The sequence below is a fragment of the Drosophila biarmipes genome, chromosome 3L (genome assembly GCF_025231255.1).
Source record: "Drosophila biarmipes strain raj3 chromosome 3L, RU_DBia_V1.1, whole genome shotgun sequence".
Taxonomy (NCBI): Eukaryota; Metazoa; Arthropoda; class Insecta; order Diptera; family Drosophilidae; genus Drosophila; species Drosophila biarmipes.
The window spans coordinates 21,282,288-21,299,755 of record NC_066613.1 but is presented as its reverse complement, the minus strand read 5'-3'; the positions used below and the strand labels follow the sequence as shown (position 1 = coordinate 21,299,755).

The 17,468-nt window shown below is 39.9% G+C and overlaps 3 protein-coding genes and 1 long non-coding RNA gene across 5 annotated transcripts in view; 1 reads left to right on the top strand and 3 right to left on the bottom strand.

The window, feature by feature from the left end:
* Window positions 1-15: 15 nt before the first annotated feature.
* Window positions 16-6,675, bottom strand: LOC108035547 (alanine--glyoxylate aminotransferase 2-like). 2 transcript variants are annotated; one of them, XM_017111216.3, is made up of 4 exons: window positions 6,409-6,675; window positions 5,172-5,290; window positions 1,542-1,776; window positions 16-1,453 (listed from the first exon to the last, which is right to left on the bottom strand). In XM_017111216.3, exons 1-4 carry the CDS (start codon window positions 6,495-6,497, stop codon window positions 412-414), a joined length of 1,485 nt encoding a protein of 494 aa, XP_016966705.1. In that variant the 5' UTR covers window positions 6,498-6,675; the 3' UTR covers window positions 16-411. The 2 variants fall into 2 exon arrangements, with proteins under 2 accessions (XP_016966705.1, XP_043950605.1); XM_044094670.2 differs by lacking the exons at window positions 5,172-5,290; window positions 6,409-6,675 and adding an exon at window positions 3,461-3,583.
* On the top strand, window positions 3,720-5,025 carry LOC127010789 (uncharacterized). The gene is made up of 2 exons (XR_007763589.1): window positions 3,720-4,343; window positions 4,450-5,025. It is a non-coding gene; the product is annotated as an uncharacterized LOC127010789 (long non-coding RNA).
* Window positions 6,676-7,149: 474 nt separating the features above from the next.
* LOC122819064 (putative cyclin-dependent serine/threonine-protein kinase DDB_G0272797/DDB_G0274007) lies at window positions 7,150-12,370 on the bottom strand. Its single transcript, XM_044095433.2, has one exon. It carries the CDS (start codon window positions 12,368-12,370, stop codon window positions 11,633-11,635), a length of 738 nt encoding a protein of 245 aa, XP_043951368.1. The 3' UTR covers window positions 7,150-11,632.
* Window positions 12,371-12,466: 96 nt separating this feature from the next.
* Window positions 12,467-17,468, bottom strand: part of LOC108034937 (whirlin) — a 33,718-nt gene continuing 28,716 nt past the window's right edge. The window contains exons 13-17 of the mRNA XM_050885790.1: window positions 17,214-17,294; window positions 14,579-14,665; window positions 13,718-13,912; window positions 13,568-13,660; window positions 12,467-12,595 (exon numbers count right to left, since the gene is read on the bottom strand). Of these exons, the coding sequence (XP_050741747.1) occupies window positions 12,467-12,595; window positions 13,568-13,660; window positions 13,718-13,912; window positions 14,579-14,665; window positions 17,214-17,294 (585 nt within the window). The remainder of the gene's footprint in view (window positions 12,596-13,567; window positions 13,661-13,717; window positions 13,913-14,578; window positions 14,666-17,213; window positions 17,295-17,468) is intronic.

Genomic DNA, 17,468 nt, shown 5'->3' with positions numbered 1-17,468 from the left:
TTGAAACATCATAAGTTTACAAAATATACGTAACTTTTTAATAACTTTTTTTTAACATAATATACTTAATCAAAACTTTATATATACAGATAACAATGGAAGAAATTCGTGTGGGGCTCCCTACGTTTCTAGATACTAGAAGATACTTGACGAACAGAGTAATGATTATACAGCGTAAAAATATATACGATTAGATTACGGATAAATGGCACTACAGCTAGGCAAATTAAATGTTGGCTCTATAGCTAATCAAATCAAAATGTTGCAGAGAATTTGGAATAGATGGGGTCAATGGGAAAAAGGACACCAAGAGGATCATAGAATAATCTAAATATCCTTGGTGGCTAAAGCTATTTTGTGCCCGGGCGGAGAGGCGTTGGTGGTGGCATTGGCCAACCAGCAGGCACTGCCTCAGACGGACTTGATGAGGCGATCCTGCCGCTCGAAGAGCTTCGTCTTGTTGGCCAGTGTCTCGGAGGCGGTGGCGATGACGCCGCTGGTGGCCGCCATGGCGGCGGAGGCGGCACTGGCCAGCCGATCCTGCATCACGGCGGTCAGGCACTCCCGGAAGGCCAGGAGGAACTCGTCGGCGTTTTCCCGGCTGAAGCACATGGGTGGCTTTAGCTTGATCACGTTGTCGTTGGGACCATCGGAGGAGACGAGCACGCGGTGCAGCTGCTTCATCCGGTTGACCACCCAGTGGGCGGCCTTCTTGTCCGGAATCCGCTCCTCTCGCTCCTGCACCAACTCGATGCCCACGAAGAGTCCTGCGCCGCGTACATCACCAACGCACTCAAAGTCCTGCTTCAGCCGGTTGCACTCCTCCAAGAGATAGTCTCCCACGACCAGGGCATTCTGCTGCAGACCCTCCTGATCAATGACACGCATCACGGCATTGGCGATCGCACAGGAAACCGGATTGCCTCCATAGGTGTTGAAGTAGGCCACTCCGGTGGCGTGGAAGGCCTTGGCGATTTCCGGCGTGGTGACCACCGCGCCCACCGGATGACCATTGCCCATGGGCTTGGCCACGCACACGATGTCGGGGATGACGTTCTGGGTCTCAAAGGCCCAGTAGTGGCTGCCCACGCGTCCGAAACCCACCTGAACCTCATCGGCGATGCAAACGCCACCGGCGGAGCGTACGGCCTCGTAGACAGCCTGGAAATATCCAGCTGGTGGCAAGATCTGGCCACCGCAGCTCTGCAGGCTCTCGGCAATGAAGGCGGCCACGCCCTGGCCCTTGGCCAACTGCTTCTGGCAGATCTCCTCAATGGGCTGGGCGTAAAGGGCGCCCATGTCCGCATCCGGATACATCTTGTCGGTGAACTTGCCGCCATAGATGTCCGGGCAGGGGGCCACATGGACGTAGTCGGGCTTGGTCTCTCCGCCAGGTTGGTTGAACTTGTACGGAGACACCTCCATCACCGACTGCAAGTGACCATGGTAGGCACTGTAAGAAAAAGGAAAATTAGAGATCAGTTAGGTTGCTTAAATAGAATATAATATATTTTATTATTAACGTAAGAAAAGAAACTTACTGGTCGAGAGTAATGACATCCTGCCGCTTAGTAAAGTTACGGGCCAGACGAAGGGCCAGGTCATTGGCCTCTGATCCGGAATTAACGAAGAAGCACACGGACAATGGTTCCGGCATTTTGCTGGTCAGAGTACGGGCACATTGCACCAGCTCATCGTGGAGGAAGCGGTTGTTGGTCGAGATGGTGGCCATCTGCAGGGCTCCAGCTCGCACCACCTCCGGATGACAGTGACCCACTGCAAATAAGAAGGTGAAATGTAAAGTGAAATTAGGTTATTAGAGGATATTAAACATGGTTTATAATTATCTTAGATCTTATCAAATAAATATTAAATAATTTTTAAAATATTCATTCAAATATTTAAAAATTATAAAAATATTTCATTGGACATTTTAGTTTTTAATGTAACAGTCGTTCGAAATTATGATGGTCAAAGTTTAAAATAATCATATTTAGTGTACCCCTAATCAAACTCATGGTGGTGAAAACCCCAAGAAATGATTACTTCGAGTGCCGATAATAAAATCTTATTTATAGATCTGTCAACTGGCGATTAGCATGGGCAAACTTCGCCCACCTAAGTGCCGCCAGTCCTCGGGCGTGCCCTAAAATAAGCGAGTCGCGCACGTGCTGCTCCGCCGCCCACTTAATTGCCCGGCTCTTTGCGCATCGCACCGACTCGGCACCGAAAATAAAACACTCCCAGACAGGCCCGGATCCAATTGGAACGGCGTCACCACCCATAAGTATATCGCTGTTCCGTAGGCCCCGACGGATGGGCGATAAGCCCCGGACCCGGAGCACTCCGCCACCGTCCGCACAGACGCAGAGATTGCGTCGTTTGGGGGTCAGCTAATTCTAATTCTATCGCGTACTCTCGTTAGTAGTACGGGTATTTGGACTTGGACTCACGCCGCCTGATAAGGCGTAGTGCTCGGCGAGCTGGAGATCACGTGAAGTTCACGCGATGCCTTCACGTTTCTAGTTTCCATATCAGTGCCCTGAAGTTAAATGGCTTTGTGATTAGTTTTGCAATGAGCAGTGACCATGGGGTAGTCTTTTGGCTTGGGTTTCACATTTTCTTAAGTGGACAAAGGTACAGTCATGCTGGGAAAGACTAAGTATGAGCCATGAAGTTCAAAGATATAAACTATATTCTTATAAGAATTATTGAAATATTACCTTATATTGAATCTTGACTCGAGTGAAACTAAGTTATTCTTACTAGAAGTTAAAAATATATTTCTTTCCTTTTTATAATCATGAAATAATCTTAAAAATAGGGCATTCCCTAAACGATCTCATTGTTCCTTATAAAGATAGCCCACCTGTCTATCTATCTTTATTCGTTTTCCCCTCCCACTTTTGTGACCCAAAATGTGCGAATTTCCCCAGCATCTGGCGACATTGTCGCCAATCTACAAGTGTTCGCTATGACACGATCACTTCCACTTGCTCTTGCTTTTCTATCGGCTGTTTGTCCGACTTTTCACAGCTCGGGTGTTTTTCCGCCTATCTGCCCAGAATTTTCCACTCGCAATGTGTGCCGAGTGGCACAGCTGATTGCTCAGATCCCGTGGGGTAGGGGCACTACGACAAATATTGGAACTAGACTACGGGCCCAGAGCAATGGACGGACTGTACGCTCCCTCCCCCGGGGCGGCGGCCCCTCCCCCAATTTTCCTGCACTCTGCTTAGCCGCTATCTCGAGTACATTTCCATTCGCACGAGACGTTCACATGTTGCTGCCTCCCGGAGGGCCGGAGCAGAAAAGTAGCACGAGATTACGCGGAACGTGGTTCAAGTTTCATAACAACTTGTTATTCCGATCGTAGATCGTCGACACGTGCACTCGAAGCCTTATCTGGCTTATAGTGCCAGTTTCTGTGTTATGTTATATTATGGGACTGATTTCTTACTTTGTTACTGATGACTTAGGGGTATGGGTATAGCCATAAGTCTTGGAAATATTACGTTCGGTGGGTGGAGTGGCAACTATCAGTCCACAGTTCGAGGTTGAATAAGTTTTGCGAGCGCTGGGGAAATGTGCAAACGCCTAAGTGGGTCATTAAATAGGAGAGAAATATTACGATTAGTTGATGCTTTGGATTAAATTTAGGAGGATCAGTGAGTTCTATATGAAATCTTGTTCAGAATTGAGCTAATTTTGATGTCATACAAATTCTCAACATAAGACAATATGAGCTATATCAATTTTTAACTTTATCTGATTTAAAAATATTTATGATCTATTCTTGCCAAAGTAGTTTACTATACTGTAAACAAAATCAATCACTTGATAACGCTAAAAGGTGCAAACATCATCAGGTGACCATCACTATCACTCAGCTGTAAACAACTTTACCATTTGCCCTCGGCATGATAACCCTTGATGGAATATAGTTTTGGACCCCTTTGATGAGCCCCCATTGGATTTCTACTTCATGATTTTCAGTGCATTCGCAATGCCAATGGCCTCAGCTTATCAAGAAAACTAAATTCATAAATAGCAAGCTTTATAAAAATAGCTGATTAGAATAGATCAGGTGTCCTAAGAATATTACATTACAATGATGGTGAGTTAAGGAAATTTCTGTCGACTCAACCTTGTAGGTGGAAAATTCCGTTGTAGGAAGTGTTTTGGAAAAATACGAAAACAATTTGAGCTCCCTAGATTCCAGAAAGAGCAAATTGTCAAATTGGTTGTCGACGTCAATCCTCGTTGTTGTTGCTATGGCCGGGCCACCGTTGTTGATAAGTTGATATGGTTACACTGGATGCGACTGGGCCCCCCTCGATGAGGTATGTGCTCTCAATATAGTATTTTATACGCAAACGGGCCCGTGGTCATTTGCTATTTTTATGGTTATTGTGATTGTCTTGATGACACTGTTGTTTTAATCACCAGTTATTGCTCTGCGGCTCTGTGTCGGGGCCCGAAATCCAAAATCAGTGCCCAGAGGCCAGGCCCATTATTCCCATGGCAGCATCTAAAACCCGCCGGTGGGCGATGCGATAAGGCTGACTCAGGCGCAGAGGGCTTCTCAATCGGGGCCTGAGCATGCCGCCGACGTCTGGCCCGCCACTCGTTCTATATCTACTTGAGCGGCCAACCTTGAACTTGCTGCCGAATGCGGGAGACCGCCCATTGCTCTTCAAGTGCCCCAATGAGGCAAGCACTTTGCAGCTTTTTTGCCATGTGTGGGGCGTGTGCCGCTGCTAATCAGCATAAACCGAAATAGGATCTGCCAACGAGCAAGTGTCGACGGCCGGACGGTGGGTCCAAAACAAAACGTCATCAGGCCCCGGTTCCGAATTTGCCGCCCAAGCGATAGAGTGACAGACCTTATCAACAATCTTGACGAAACCCTACTGATTTTCACAATTTCCTATGGATCTGTATCGTTTGCGGCGTAACACGTACCATTTTTTTATATTTTTTATATATTTTCTTCTTAAATATATATAAATGGTATGCTTGAAAGATCATCTATTTTAAAGTTTATGTATCAATCAAACATTAACCATATCCTGGTAATACCCATTTTCCCCACAAATTCGTCACATTTTTATTAGTAGTATTATTATTATAACTTATTATTAATATCATTAATACGTGGAGTCACTTACCATGAGCCACATTGTTGATGCAGTCCAGATACCGGGTGCCCTCCTCGTCGAACATATATTGACCTTGGCCGCGTACAATTTTCAGGGGATCAGAGCGATAGAAGAGCTGACAGGCTTGCCTAAAAAAAACATTTGAAATGTATTAACTGGATTACAGTTGGGCTGTGTTCTCCTAATACCGCCCATAAAGTCCCGGGAACAATGTAAAATGCAATGACGTATGTGACACTAGCTACACTATTAACCGGGGCCTATTTCAACAAATCCCAAGTATCAGCCTCAGCTGTGGCCACAATAACTAAGATTATTCCCGTTCCCACTCCCGAATTTAATGGTTATGATATTTGTGTTTGCCAGACAAAAACAAGGCCTCTTGCAGTGTTTGATAAACATTTTATGGTTGACTTTGGGCAAACAAAGAAAACGGGGGTACAGCTGCTAACAATTTAAGGCGGACAAATAAATGCACTTTGATCTTAAGACTGAGACAATTGCAAATCACAATATATTAGGACATTTTAAAGTCTCCTAAAAAGAATACTTATCACTTTCTTGTTCAATTTTCTATTTCACAAATTTAAAACCTATTACACTTCACACTTTATAATCTGTAAAATTTGTTTATCAATATTTAGCTCACGTACTTTGTAGGAGTACAAAGTCATAAAAACAAACCCGAATATGGTTCCTGTTTTTTAATTTTATGAGTTTGTTGAGTTACAAAACTTTCCATGAAATGGGCAAGTGAAAGGTATTATTGGCTCTTTGTGTTTTGGCAATTTAGATAATGTACCCATAATCATTGCTAAATTACAAAGTCCTCATTTGTTGGCCCTAAACCAAGAATAGCTCTCCCATTTTTCCATGTCAAACTTTTTAAATTATTTTCTTACACCTTTCTAATTTCGGTCAGTCTATAAAAATCAATAAAGCCAAAATCTAAAAAAGCCCCACTGCTGCATGTTTGTGTTTTGTACTTTTTGTTTTATTATATCTTTTTTGGGGGGCTGTGGATGGGGCTGCTGTTGGCAACAGAGCCAAAAATAAGAGAAAGGCGGGCGGGAAATTCTCTAGTGCGAGCGACAGAGAGGAAAGGCGATGAGTGGGCCGAATGGGGGATGCCGCCTGACCTTGACAGCCACAGCGAATTCAAGGCAAGGTCGCAGGCTCTCGACCCGGACCAGGATTACGGAACAAGGACCAAGGACCTCGGACTGAGGAAGGGGAGGCCACTTACCCGATGTGCTGGTTGCGCAGCTGGATGGTCTCCGATTTGCTCAGCTGCTCGCTGGCCACCACCTTAAGTTGCTCGTGTGCGAAAGGCATTTTTAATGAATTTATTTATTTAATTTTTAAACTTGGCAAGTGAGCGCGCACTTTTTGAAATCGAAATGATTTTTTTTAGTTTGAATTTGAACCGCGTGGGAGGCTGTACGTCCTGGCAGGATCTAATGATTTCCTGGACAGTCGCTGGCAGGCACGGTCGCCTTTAACGTCTTGTTTGAAATTGTTGCCGAACCAAGTTAGGTTCTCGCTTATAAACACACAGGGCGGCCTGCCTGCCATCCCTCTCTGCGAATTCGAACTCGCTCGGGTCTATCGATAAGACGATTTTTCATCGCATACGAGGCCGTTTAGGCGGCACAGTTTGAAAAAGTATCTGAAAAATACTCTAAATATGTAGTGTTGCCTAAATACTTTTTAAAAATATTTTTAATTCTAATTAACTAGTTCACCACACCTTTTCGCGTAATTTTTCCATAGTAATCTTTGCTAGCCCCAAATGTTTTAGTATTTCTGTTAGGTTGAAAACTATAATTTAGTATTTTTTGGTGAAAATTATATTTTAAGCCAGTAGCTATTTAATATTTCCTACCTTGAGATGTTTAATTATAAAATATATATAAATAAAATATTATAAAATCAATGAAACCCTCCCAACCCACGCAGATCAGCGATCGAAAAGATATCGGTTATATAAAAAAACGTTTTCTTTTTATTTTTCTTATTTTTTGTTGTTTTTCTTTATGTATATGTAAATACCAAGGACAATATCATTTGTTTTTCACTTTGTTGTTTGCAATAATATAATTAATAATATAATATTAAATCAGCGCTTTTTGTGTTCATTTTCATTTCAATTTATGTATACCATTATCTTTTTTGCTATGCTAATGCCTTAGATTTGTTTCGTATTAATTTTGATAAATACAATTATTTTTATTAATGTTTCAATAAATTTTTTGAATTATCTTTTAAATGTTTAACTTTATATTTGTTCATTTATAATTGTTCTTTACAATATACACAACTGAAATACTTTCATTGAAATTGTTTATATTTAAACACTAAGCACTAGTTTAGCTCGATCTTTTGCGTTAATGCCTGGTGTTATCGTTCCTAATTGTCGTCTTGAAGGGGTTCGGATGGGTTGAAATAAAAACGAAGTACGTGGGTTTTCCAGGGGATTTTGTCTCGCAAGCAAAGCAAATTGGCTCTAAAAAGCAATGGAACGCATATCTAGGCATATAGAACGTGTACACTATATATAAATATATTCTTTTGGGCATGAGAATTTTCCTATGTTTGTTTGGTTTTGTGGTTCAGTGGTTCTTACGGTGCTTCGTCCTGTGTCCTTTTATCAGCTTTCTCGATATAGGTATGTATGTATGATAAAAAATATAAAAGTGAGCATTGAATGTTTTCCTTCTCTCTATATAATATATCTAGGTATAGTACATGTCAGTGTTTAATTCATGTGTTTATCGTGTCTATATAGCAGATACAGATATATAACCATTTCTTGTTATGTATGTACTAGGTGGCACAGTTTGTTTTGGTTGTAGTTCTTTTTGTGGTCTGGTCTGAATGTATTAGGGGTTTTTTTTAGTTTCTGGGGACTTGATATATATTTGTCGGGGTCTTTACGTAGGATCAACTCAAAAGCGAGACCTGGAAATCATAAGAGTTCTTCTGTTATCCGGTAATATACACAATCATACACTTCATATGTGATATATCGATATATCTACAAGTTGGATTATCTCTGGTTAAAAGTCTAGCTCAATCTTAATCGTACAACAAGTTTGCTTCGGCTGAGGCTTTGCTATTCGGTAATTTAGCTATCCATATCGACTATAACTAACTGCTATTGCTATATACGATACGATATTTACGTGGTACATGGCTTGTGGATCTATATGGTATGGTACATATACGGTTCTATATGGTATTTATAAGCTTTCATTTCCTTCCCGTGTGATGCGGTCTCTGTTTGTTTTGGTTGAATGAGTTTAAATGCCGTTTACCCTTTCATTAGCATAGCATATAGATAGCCTTGTTGCTGTTTGTAATCATAGTTATACATATAGTTCTATACATATTAATTCACATAAATGGTTTCCTCATCCGAGTGTGTTGCATGTGGGGGTATTGAAGTTGAAATTGAAATGGTTTCTTCATTTTGCTTAAAATTGCTTCTCATTGTCGTTTACAATTTAGATATAGTTTAGCATACGTTTTATATACGGTATATGTTTATATGTTTGCTTGTATGCATGTATACATTATATTAAATAGATATTTATCTGGTAGTTCTCAAAGTTTAAGTTAAGCCTTCTCATCAAAATGTATCGCAATATACAAAGGCGTAAGTGCGTCGTCCACAAGGCAATCCCCTTGATGCTTCTCGTCACGCATGAACGTTGCAAAATGATTTTATAGTTTTTTATAAATTTTTGAAAATTTAACTTGAGTTCTTGGTTTTTCTTAGATTTTTGTTTCATTCTTTTTGCGGTAAATTCACTAACAATAAGTAACAGCATAAGCTTCTTTGCTTGAATTTGGTTTTTAATTTTTTCTTTTAGCTAAAAAATGTACACAACTGATATTCAGTAAAGCGTTTAATTACATAATAGTCAACAAAAATACAAGTACAATACCTCATATAACGATTCAATTTCAATTTTAATAATTTTGTATAATTACTTTCCACACAGACACATACATAAAGAGAGTTAATAAGAGAGAGTTAAGCAGAGGAGTAGTTTTCGTTTCGAAGATTTGAGATGATGAAAACAAGCCCGGCATGGGAACCATGCCCTATACACATCGTTAGACACAAAGATAACCTTCTTTTGGGGGGACTCAGGGTGAACAAATTGCTCTTGTGACATGCAAAGGTTTCGTTTTATTTCAAACACTTTCACACACAACAAACGAAATCAACAAACTTGCCGAAACGATTGACTGAACGATTGACTGATTGAGTGAGTGACAGATATAATAGGTAGATCGTAGGTCGTAGATCGTAGATCGTAGATCGTATAATCGAAGGTGAAAGATAGAGAGAGCGAAAAATACGTTGGTTTCTTTGGTTTTTGATCTATAAAAAGGAATTCGTCTTTTGCTAATATTTTACACAATACGTATGAAGTTATAGTCAGCACTATCGGTTGTTCATCGTGCCTGCTTTAAGTTGTTTTATAATTTTTTACTTGCTCGTGATCGCGCCCTGTCGGCTCGGCTCTTCCTGCTTCAACATCGTTTAACTTTTACTTAATGCCAATCAACCTCAAATTTTAAGCGTTAATTTCTTCTTGTCTCTACAGCGTTAATGTTATTTTTGCATTTTTAGTGGCAGAGCAGACATAGATGTCCTTCTGCCCTAGCAGTTTCATAATTCGTTTACCATTTTTCTCTGGGTTGGAATTGGGTTTTGGGATCGATTCTGGGGTGCGAGGGACTTTTCTTGGTTAGTTTTTCGGTGAGGAGAATACAATTTTGCAGCGAATTTTCCTGGTGTCGGCTTTTGCTCTTTAAAACATTTAACAAACATTCAAAAATTGTGCAGTGTGCAGTTTAAGTTGTACTAATAACAGGGATATGCCTTGCGGTGTTGTCAGATCGATCAAGGAATGCGAAGGACTATAAATATAGTCAAGAAATAAATTCAAATTTAATGTGTGAGAATTTCAGTCGATGTCAGAATGCAGAAACTTCGATGAACCTCACAACACTGCGGGTATATATTTTGATATTTTGGTTAAAATTTAGAATTGATGCGCTTTCTGGGCTAATTATTTCTGAGTGGGTGTTAGTGTAAGTGTTCTCGTGTGTGTGTGTGTGTTCTTGTGGCTTCCTTCTTTAAATATATATTTATAGCTTTTTACATTTTTTGTGATTTAATTTTAAGATTATTTTAAATTTTTACAAATTATCTCTTTGCTTAGGTGGGCTTCATTTTTGTTTGTTCTTGGTTTTTTCTTAGTTTTTCTTCAATTTGCTGCTGTAAATACAATCAATTTGGCAATATGCATGCGAGTGTGTGTGTGTGAGTGCCGTGCATACGTGTGTTCGTGTGTGTTAGTGTGTGTTTGAATCTAACAAAAGCGATAATTCGTTACTAGTTTTCTGGTTATTTTTATATTTTACAGTGTCTGTGCCTTTAATCTTTTTTTCACAATTCTTCTCTGCATCGTCTTCTGCTTGCTTACTGTTTAAGGGATTTTTAGATATTTTACTTGTTCATTTTAAACATGTTAAGCTCTTGATTTTCTTAATGTATGCCTTATTTGGGTTGTGGTTGCTCTTCCTTTTGGGGGCTCTTGTGGGTATATCATCAAATAACATTGCTCTTACAGTAATCTCGTGAACCAAAACTTGTTGTCCGGTCACTAGTTTAAACAAGTAATGACTAACGGTCTAGGCTACGTTGCTCGCTTGATAATCAATAGTAATAATAATCATACAATAATATGTTTTAGAGTTTACACAGATTTACACAATTCGACTAGCGCGTGGTTCGATAGAGGTTCTTAGGAGGCCTAAGGTCTGGATAGGTCTTGTCTCTGGATATTCTAGTTGAGGATCGGAGTGGTTCTTGGTTCTAGTATTAGGAGAGAGTTCTGTGGGCAGACACATGGAACGGAAAGCCAAGTGAGGTAGAGAGATGCCCTTGATTTTTCTTTTTACTTTTTCTTTAACCTCGGCAGTGGTAAAATTTTACATTTGATATTTTTGAAATTGTTTAATATTTCTTACTGAAAAAAAAAGAAACTTATAAGGGATTTCTTACGAACAGGTCTCACAGACCCTTTGCTTTCTTTTTTTGGTAAAGGCATCTCTTCAGCTACAACAAATAAACACATTACTAGGGGGCCTACTAAAGCGAGATATGGTGACTCATAAAAAATAGTTCAATTAGGATATAGCCGGGAAATTTCGGGTTCCATTTTGGGGGTTAATTTTGTATAGATATTCTGTCAAGCGCGTTGTGTTCAGTGAAGAAGGAGGCGTGCATGAGGGGCAGAGGTCTTTTGGTTTTCGTTTTAAACATAGGTAGCACAATTAAACTGTTTACTGATTGAATTGCTGTTGCAGTTTTGAAAGAATGTTTCCAAAAAATTGTTGCTCCAATTGCTAGAATTGCATTTTTGACTTAGTTGTTTCTCGGTTTCTCCTTACTGGTAAACGGAATTATTATGAGATTTGTAGCTGTTGCTGCTGCTGTAGCGCTGCTGTTGCTGCTGTGATCCAGATGAGTGATGGTGATGGTGGTGGTGGTGTTGTTGGTGTAGTTGTTGCTCGTGGTGGTCACGATGGTGTTGGTGGTGGTGTTGTTCGTGGTGGTGGTGGTGTTGTTCGTGGTCGTGTTGGTACTCCCGCTCGCGTTGTTCGCGTTGCTCGCGCAAATGTTGCTGTCGTTCGCGTTGTTCACGTTGTTGCTCGCGTTGTTCGCGTTGTTCACGCTGTTGCTCGCGTTGTTCACGTTGTTGCTCGCGTTGCAGTTGCTGCTGGCGGGTGGGCGTTTGCTGCTGGTGCTCGCGTGTGGGCGTGACATGTTGCTGATGCTGATCCCTTGTGGGAGTGGCCTCACGCGAAGCTTTCGTTGGTGTGTTGGTGTTTCCCGGTGGTTGTTGCTTGCTCGCAGTTGTTACTGCTGCTCCTCCGGTTGGTGTTGCTTGTGTGTTGCTGATCGTGTTGGGCGATTTGGTGTTCGGATGTTGCTGCTGCTGCGCTTGCTGTTGTTGCTGCTGCTGCTGCTGCTGCTGATGGTGAGTGTGTGGATGCGCATGCGGATGAGGTTGATGATTGCTGAGGGCCGCACTGCCACCATAATGGGCATTGATGTTGTTGTGCATCTCATGGGGCAGTGGCGGCGGGTTCTTGGCTTTCGTTAGCGGTATTGGTGTTGGCATTGGTTTTGGCGTCTCCGTTAAATCGATGCCCCATTCGTAGAGGAACTCCAGCTTTTGGCGTTCCAATGGGTCACTGGCCGGCAGGGCAAGCAAATGTTAGGCTTCTAAAAATATCAGCGCCGTCGGCTTCGGTTCCAAATTTGATTTTTTTGCTTCGACAACTAAGAAGGTTATTTCAGCCTTTTCACGATTAGCAAAGCATTCGGCTATAAGTCGAGCAACCTCCTGGAAAAGCAAGGAAATGGTTAGCAAACAGCTCTTGAAAATATACGAGGTGCCATGCAAATCACTAAAGCTGTAAAAACACTTGTTAATGTATTTTTATATGCCTAAAAGTATGCAATGCTTTAATAATTAATATTTGTCTTGTGGATGAATTATTTGTTTTTCTGAGTTTAAAAACATAGAGCAAGCGACTAAGGCGAAATACCTAGGCCTCACACTGGACAAACGCCTAACCTTCCGAGAACATATTGCCAGAGTCGTCAAAATGTGCAACCTAAAGCGGAACCAATTATTCTGGATGCTAAACAAGAAAAGCAAACTATCTCTAAGATGCAAGCGGCACATTTATCAACAAATCATCGCACCAACTTGGAGATATGGAATCCAAATTTGGGGAGTGGCGGCTGCGTCCCACCGAAAACGTTTCCAAACCGTCCAGAACAAAACATTAAGACAAATTACTGGCTGTGAGTGGTTCGTTAGCGGCCAAACGCTTCACAATGACCTAAACCTGAGTCTTGTTGAAGACCAAATATCGTTCTTCTCAAGCAGGTACAACGACCGTCTAACTGCCCACCGTAATCGTCTAGCCCGGAGATTACAGGGGGCTATCCCAATTCGCAGGCTCAAAAGAAGACATTTTGGGCTGCTCCTAAGAGACTAATATGAATATATTATTTACTTGAAACTAGTCGTAATTTGAGCTACTCCTATATACCAAGTTGAAAACTAATTATAATTTATAATTAAGAGATTATTTACTTAAGAAAACATTTAGGTTAAAGGCTTTAATTAGATCTGTTCCTGGATTATATTAAATAAAGATGTTAATTAAATAAAAAAAAAAAATGAGTTTAAAATATGTTGTTGCATACTTTTAGACACCTTATGACATTAAGTAGCGATTTCTAAACCCCATTAGCTTGTGTGGCACCCATTTTTAATCTTTTTAAGAAGGTTTTTTAAGATTACCTGATGATGTAGACCTTCCACCTTGGTTCCATCTACCTCCAGTATGAGTTGCCCGACTTCTAGGCCGCCCGCTTCAAATGCTGCACCATTTTCCTGTTGCAAGTTCAATGTAAGTGCCAAACTAATGCAAATGATTGATGGCATACTCACATGGATATTGATTATCCTAGGGAGCGGGTGTTTTGTATTAGCACCACCTTCGATAGCAATACCTAAAATTGGTTTGGTTTTCTTAACTGTAATGTGTAAGTTGCCTCTATGATCAGGTACGACGTTTGGATTGTGTTCATGTGTTTGTTCAGTCGTTGAACCACCATTCTGCTCCGCTGACAGACGCTGCATGGACTGAAAAACAAATAAATCGTATGCATGAAGTAGATATTAAATACTTTAACGACTTTGATAAATATTTCCAATTCCATAAAAACTTCTTTGATATCCATTAGTTCTAGAATTAGCTTAAGGTTTAAATTGTGTTTGGGTTTAATCAAAATTTGGTCAAGCTGGTAAAGTAGATTTTGTGATTTGGTTAAGGCAAGCATTTTAAACATTTGTTTGATTCAAGGACTTTGGTAAATATTGTTTGGGTTTGTTGTACTTATTTACGTGTGGTTCAAACAATAGGAAACGGTTCAAGCTATGGAAAGGTAGGCCAATTCATATTTACAAATATTTCTAGTTAAAAATACTCAATGGCATAGTTGTATATTTTGGAGTTAGGTAAAGGTAGATAGAGAGAAAGTAGAAACTTTTGTGTGATTTGTTTGGAATGAATCATGAAATGTTCCGGGGTGACCGAATTGTATAAAATTGAATAGAACAACCGACGAAAATATTAGCTCTGATCATTTCAAGCCGAAACTGATTTCGTTTCTCGCACGTTTGTTTACTGATTTTAGTTAGTTTTGTTAAAGTTGTTGTTGGCATTCAAGTGCTGTATTCAGTTATTATTTGTAGATATAGATATCTGGTATTTTAGTGTGATTGCACTAGTTTTGGAGTAGCACTCACCTGATGCCTTCGTACACCTTTATCGCCCAGCAATGTGCCGCCTTCTTCCTTCATATCGAAACTTCGTGAGAGTTTTGTGGCCAACTCCTATTTATTTTTTAATTTTTCGTTCGGTTTTCATTTATGGCCACATTGTATGTTGGCAATGAGTTTGTTTGTTTGTTTTTAGTTTTGCATAGTGAGCAAATATTTGATTGATTTTTGGTCGTACAATAAGTTGAATGTAAAATGAAAATAGTAGAGATATTTGCATAAGAATTCGTTGTAGTTGCTTGTAGTAGAGATAAAAAACGTAGTTGATTTCTTGGTAGACTGTATTGGTTGCGTGTGAAATATGATTAGAATATATATAAAGTTCTTGATTGTAGCCGCTTTAGAAAGTGTTTGCTTGTTTCTCTTTTTTGGTTTTTTGATTCTCGCTCACTTGCAAACATACAGATAGAAATTTAATTGAATAAAGTATGACAAGTTGACTATACGGTGGGTTAAATTGAGTGGTGGGGTTGTTTTTTGGGTCGGTGGATGGGTGGTTCTTGTGGGACAGCATATGCCAAAGCGTGCCTTAGAGAGAGATAAACGGAGGGGAAAATAGTTAGAGATAGAGAGGGACAGTCTGAGATTCTGGATATCGATTGGCATTCGAAGTGAACTGAACTGAGCTGAGCTGAGCTGATTTGCTTTGGATTGCTGAGTTTTCATTTTTCCTTTTGCATTCGATTTTTGGTTACCTTTCACGATATTGGATTATTCGTTGATGTAAGCTTTGATTGCCTGATTGGCTTGGCAGTGGTTTTTCAGTTTGTCACTGGCGATAGTGCAGCTTATCTTTTATTTCGGGTTTTATCGCACAATCGGAAAAGGAGGGCATAGAGTGGTAAGAGAGCTTCATTTATTTCAAATTTACTGTGGTGCTTAACCATTTGTATGGCAACATTTGTTTTTTTTATCTCAGTATTTTGTATCTTTTGATTACAAAAAAAAAAAAAACAGTTTTGTACGTTTGTTAAAGTAGGGAACATATAAATAAACAAATTTAAAAGAGCATCAAACATTCAAAAACCTTTTATTTTTAGTGTTTTGCCATACAAAGGATACCAACTTGGAAAGCCTAAAATAATTTGAACAGTTTTTTGAACTGCACTAAACTTTTTTTCAGCACCTTTAAATTAACACCTCATGAAATTAGTTTTTAGGCCACCGTAGTTTATTCATATGCAATTAGCTTTCACCTATTTAACATTTTGGACTAAATTCAAGAGTGCAGTTTATGAATATGCGAGTGCTGTGTGCGTATCTGTGGATTTTGTCTGTGTTCTTGGCTGGGTTGTGTTCGGTCTTTGAGTTTGTGCAATTTAAGGCTTTGCAACTATATGGTACAGTATGTATACAATCTATTTATAAAAGCTAATGGCAAGATTTGGCAACTAAGACACTTAGATTTTGGTAACTAGGCTAGGTCGGACTAGGTGGACTAGGGCCAAATGTAGCGCTAACTAAAACTTCAAAACTTCAACTTACTAGTATTTTACAGGGCTAAGAGCTGCTAACTACAACTAGGATATTGGGGTGCGGTGTGTGGTTGTTAATTGGTGTCGTTGTGTGGGAGAGCAGCAGCTAAAATGAAGGCCAACATAAATCGGGATTTACACTAATTACAGGGCAAATGAAAAGAAATGGTAGAAACACTACAAATCGATGTGTGAGTGGTGAATCGGTGAGTTGTGGCTGGCGGTGAACCATGACCAATTTATTCGATGCTGATACGGATATTGATATTGATATTTTGCGTGTGTTTAGAAATCGGGGTGACTCATGCGTAAATGTGCAAATGTATTTTTCAAGCTTTTCTTTTTTCTTGTTTTTCTCTTTTTTTTATATTTCACTTTTGGTTCACTTTTTTATGTCTCAAAGGCTTGACCTTTGGCTTTTAAATGCATTGTTGGCTTTTTAGTCTTGTGTCTTGTTTAGCTTTTGTTTTAAGATACTTACATTGACAATTACTTTACAAAGAGACTAAGGAAATCTATATGAAACGTTTTCGAGTGCGCCACGAAAAAGTGAAAATCATAAAGGAACGAAACACAATGGAAATAATGCGGTTGTTGTTCAACTTGTGGGGCAAGCAAAATTTGATTTGGAATGAGAGCACAAAACTAAAACACACTTCCTACGAATACAACACAAAATGCTGGAAATGCAACCGAATTCGAGGAACGAAATCTTTTAATTTTAAATGTAGTCAAATGGCACTTGCACTTGCAGTTGCAGTGGCTTTCGTTGCAATGCACATTCAAAACGGTTAAGTTAGTGAAGTTAGTTGGTTAATAGAGAGAGACAGAGTTACAGAGATAGAGAGAGACAGAGAGTTAGAGAGAGCGAGTGAGATAGTGAGATAGCAACAATACTAAGTAGTTCAGGCTAAGTTGAATGCAACGAGATGCAAATTGAACGGTCTGTACCAAAAGAAAAACAAAATGCAGACTGGTGAGAACATTTCGCAGACAAAAATTATTCCACTCAACTTGCGAACACAATTTCTATTTTGTGGTTGCTGGTGTCGTTTTTTTTTTATATTAGGTATTTGTTTGTTTGTTTTCGTTTTTAACGTTTTAACGAAAAATACATTGGCACTTACTAGAGGTCGTCCCCAATACCATGATTTGACACGTTGTGTTAAACCACCCAAATGTGAACGCAGTCCATCTAAGTAGCCGCCCTGAAATGCACACAAATGAACAAACAAGAACAATTTCGGGGAGTACGGGGGACAAGAGGTCACGGAAATCCAAAACTCAAAAGCGATCTGGAGAGTCGATGGATCTGATGGTATAACAAAAGTGGTGAGGGTGCCGAGGTGAAATGAAAGACTCGAGTGAAAATCAGGGGGAAA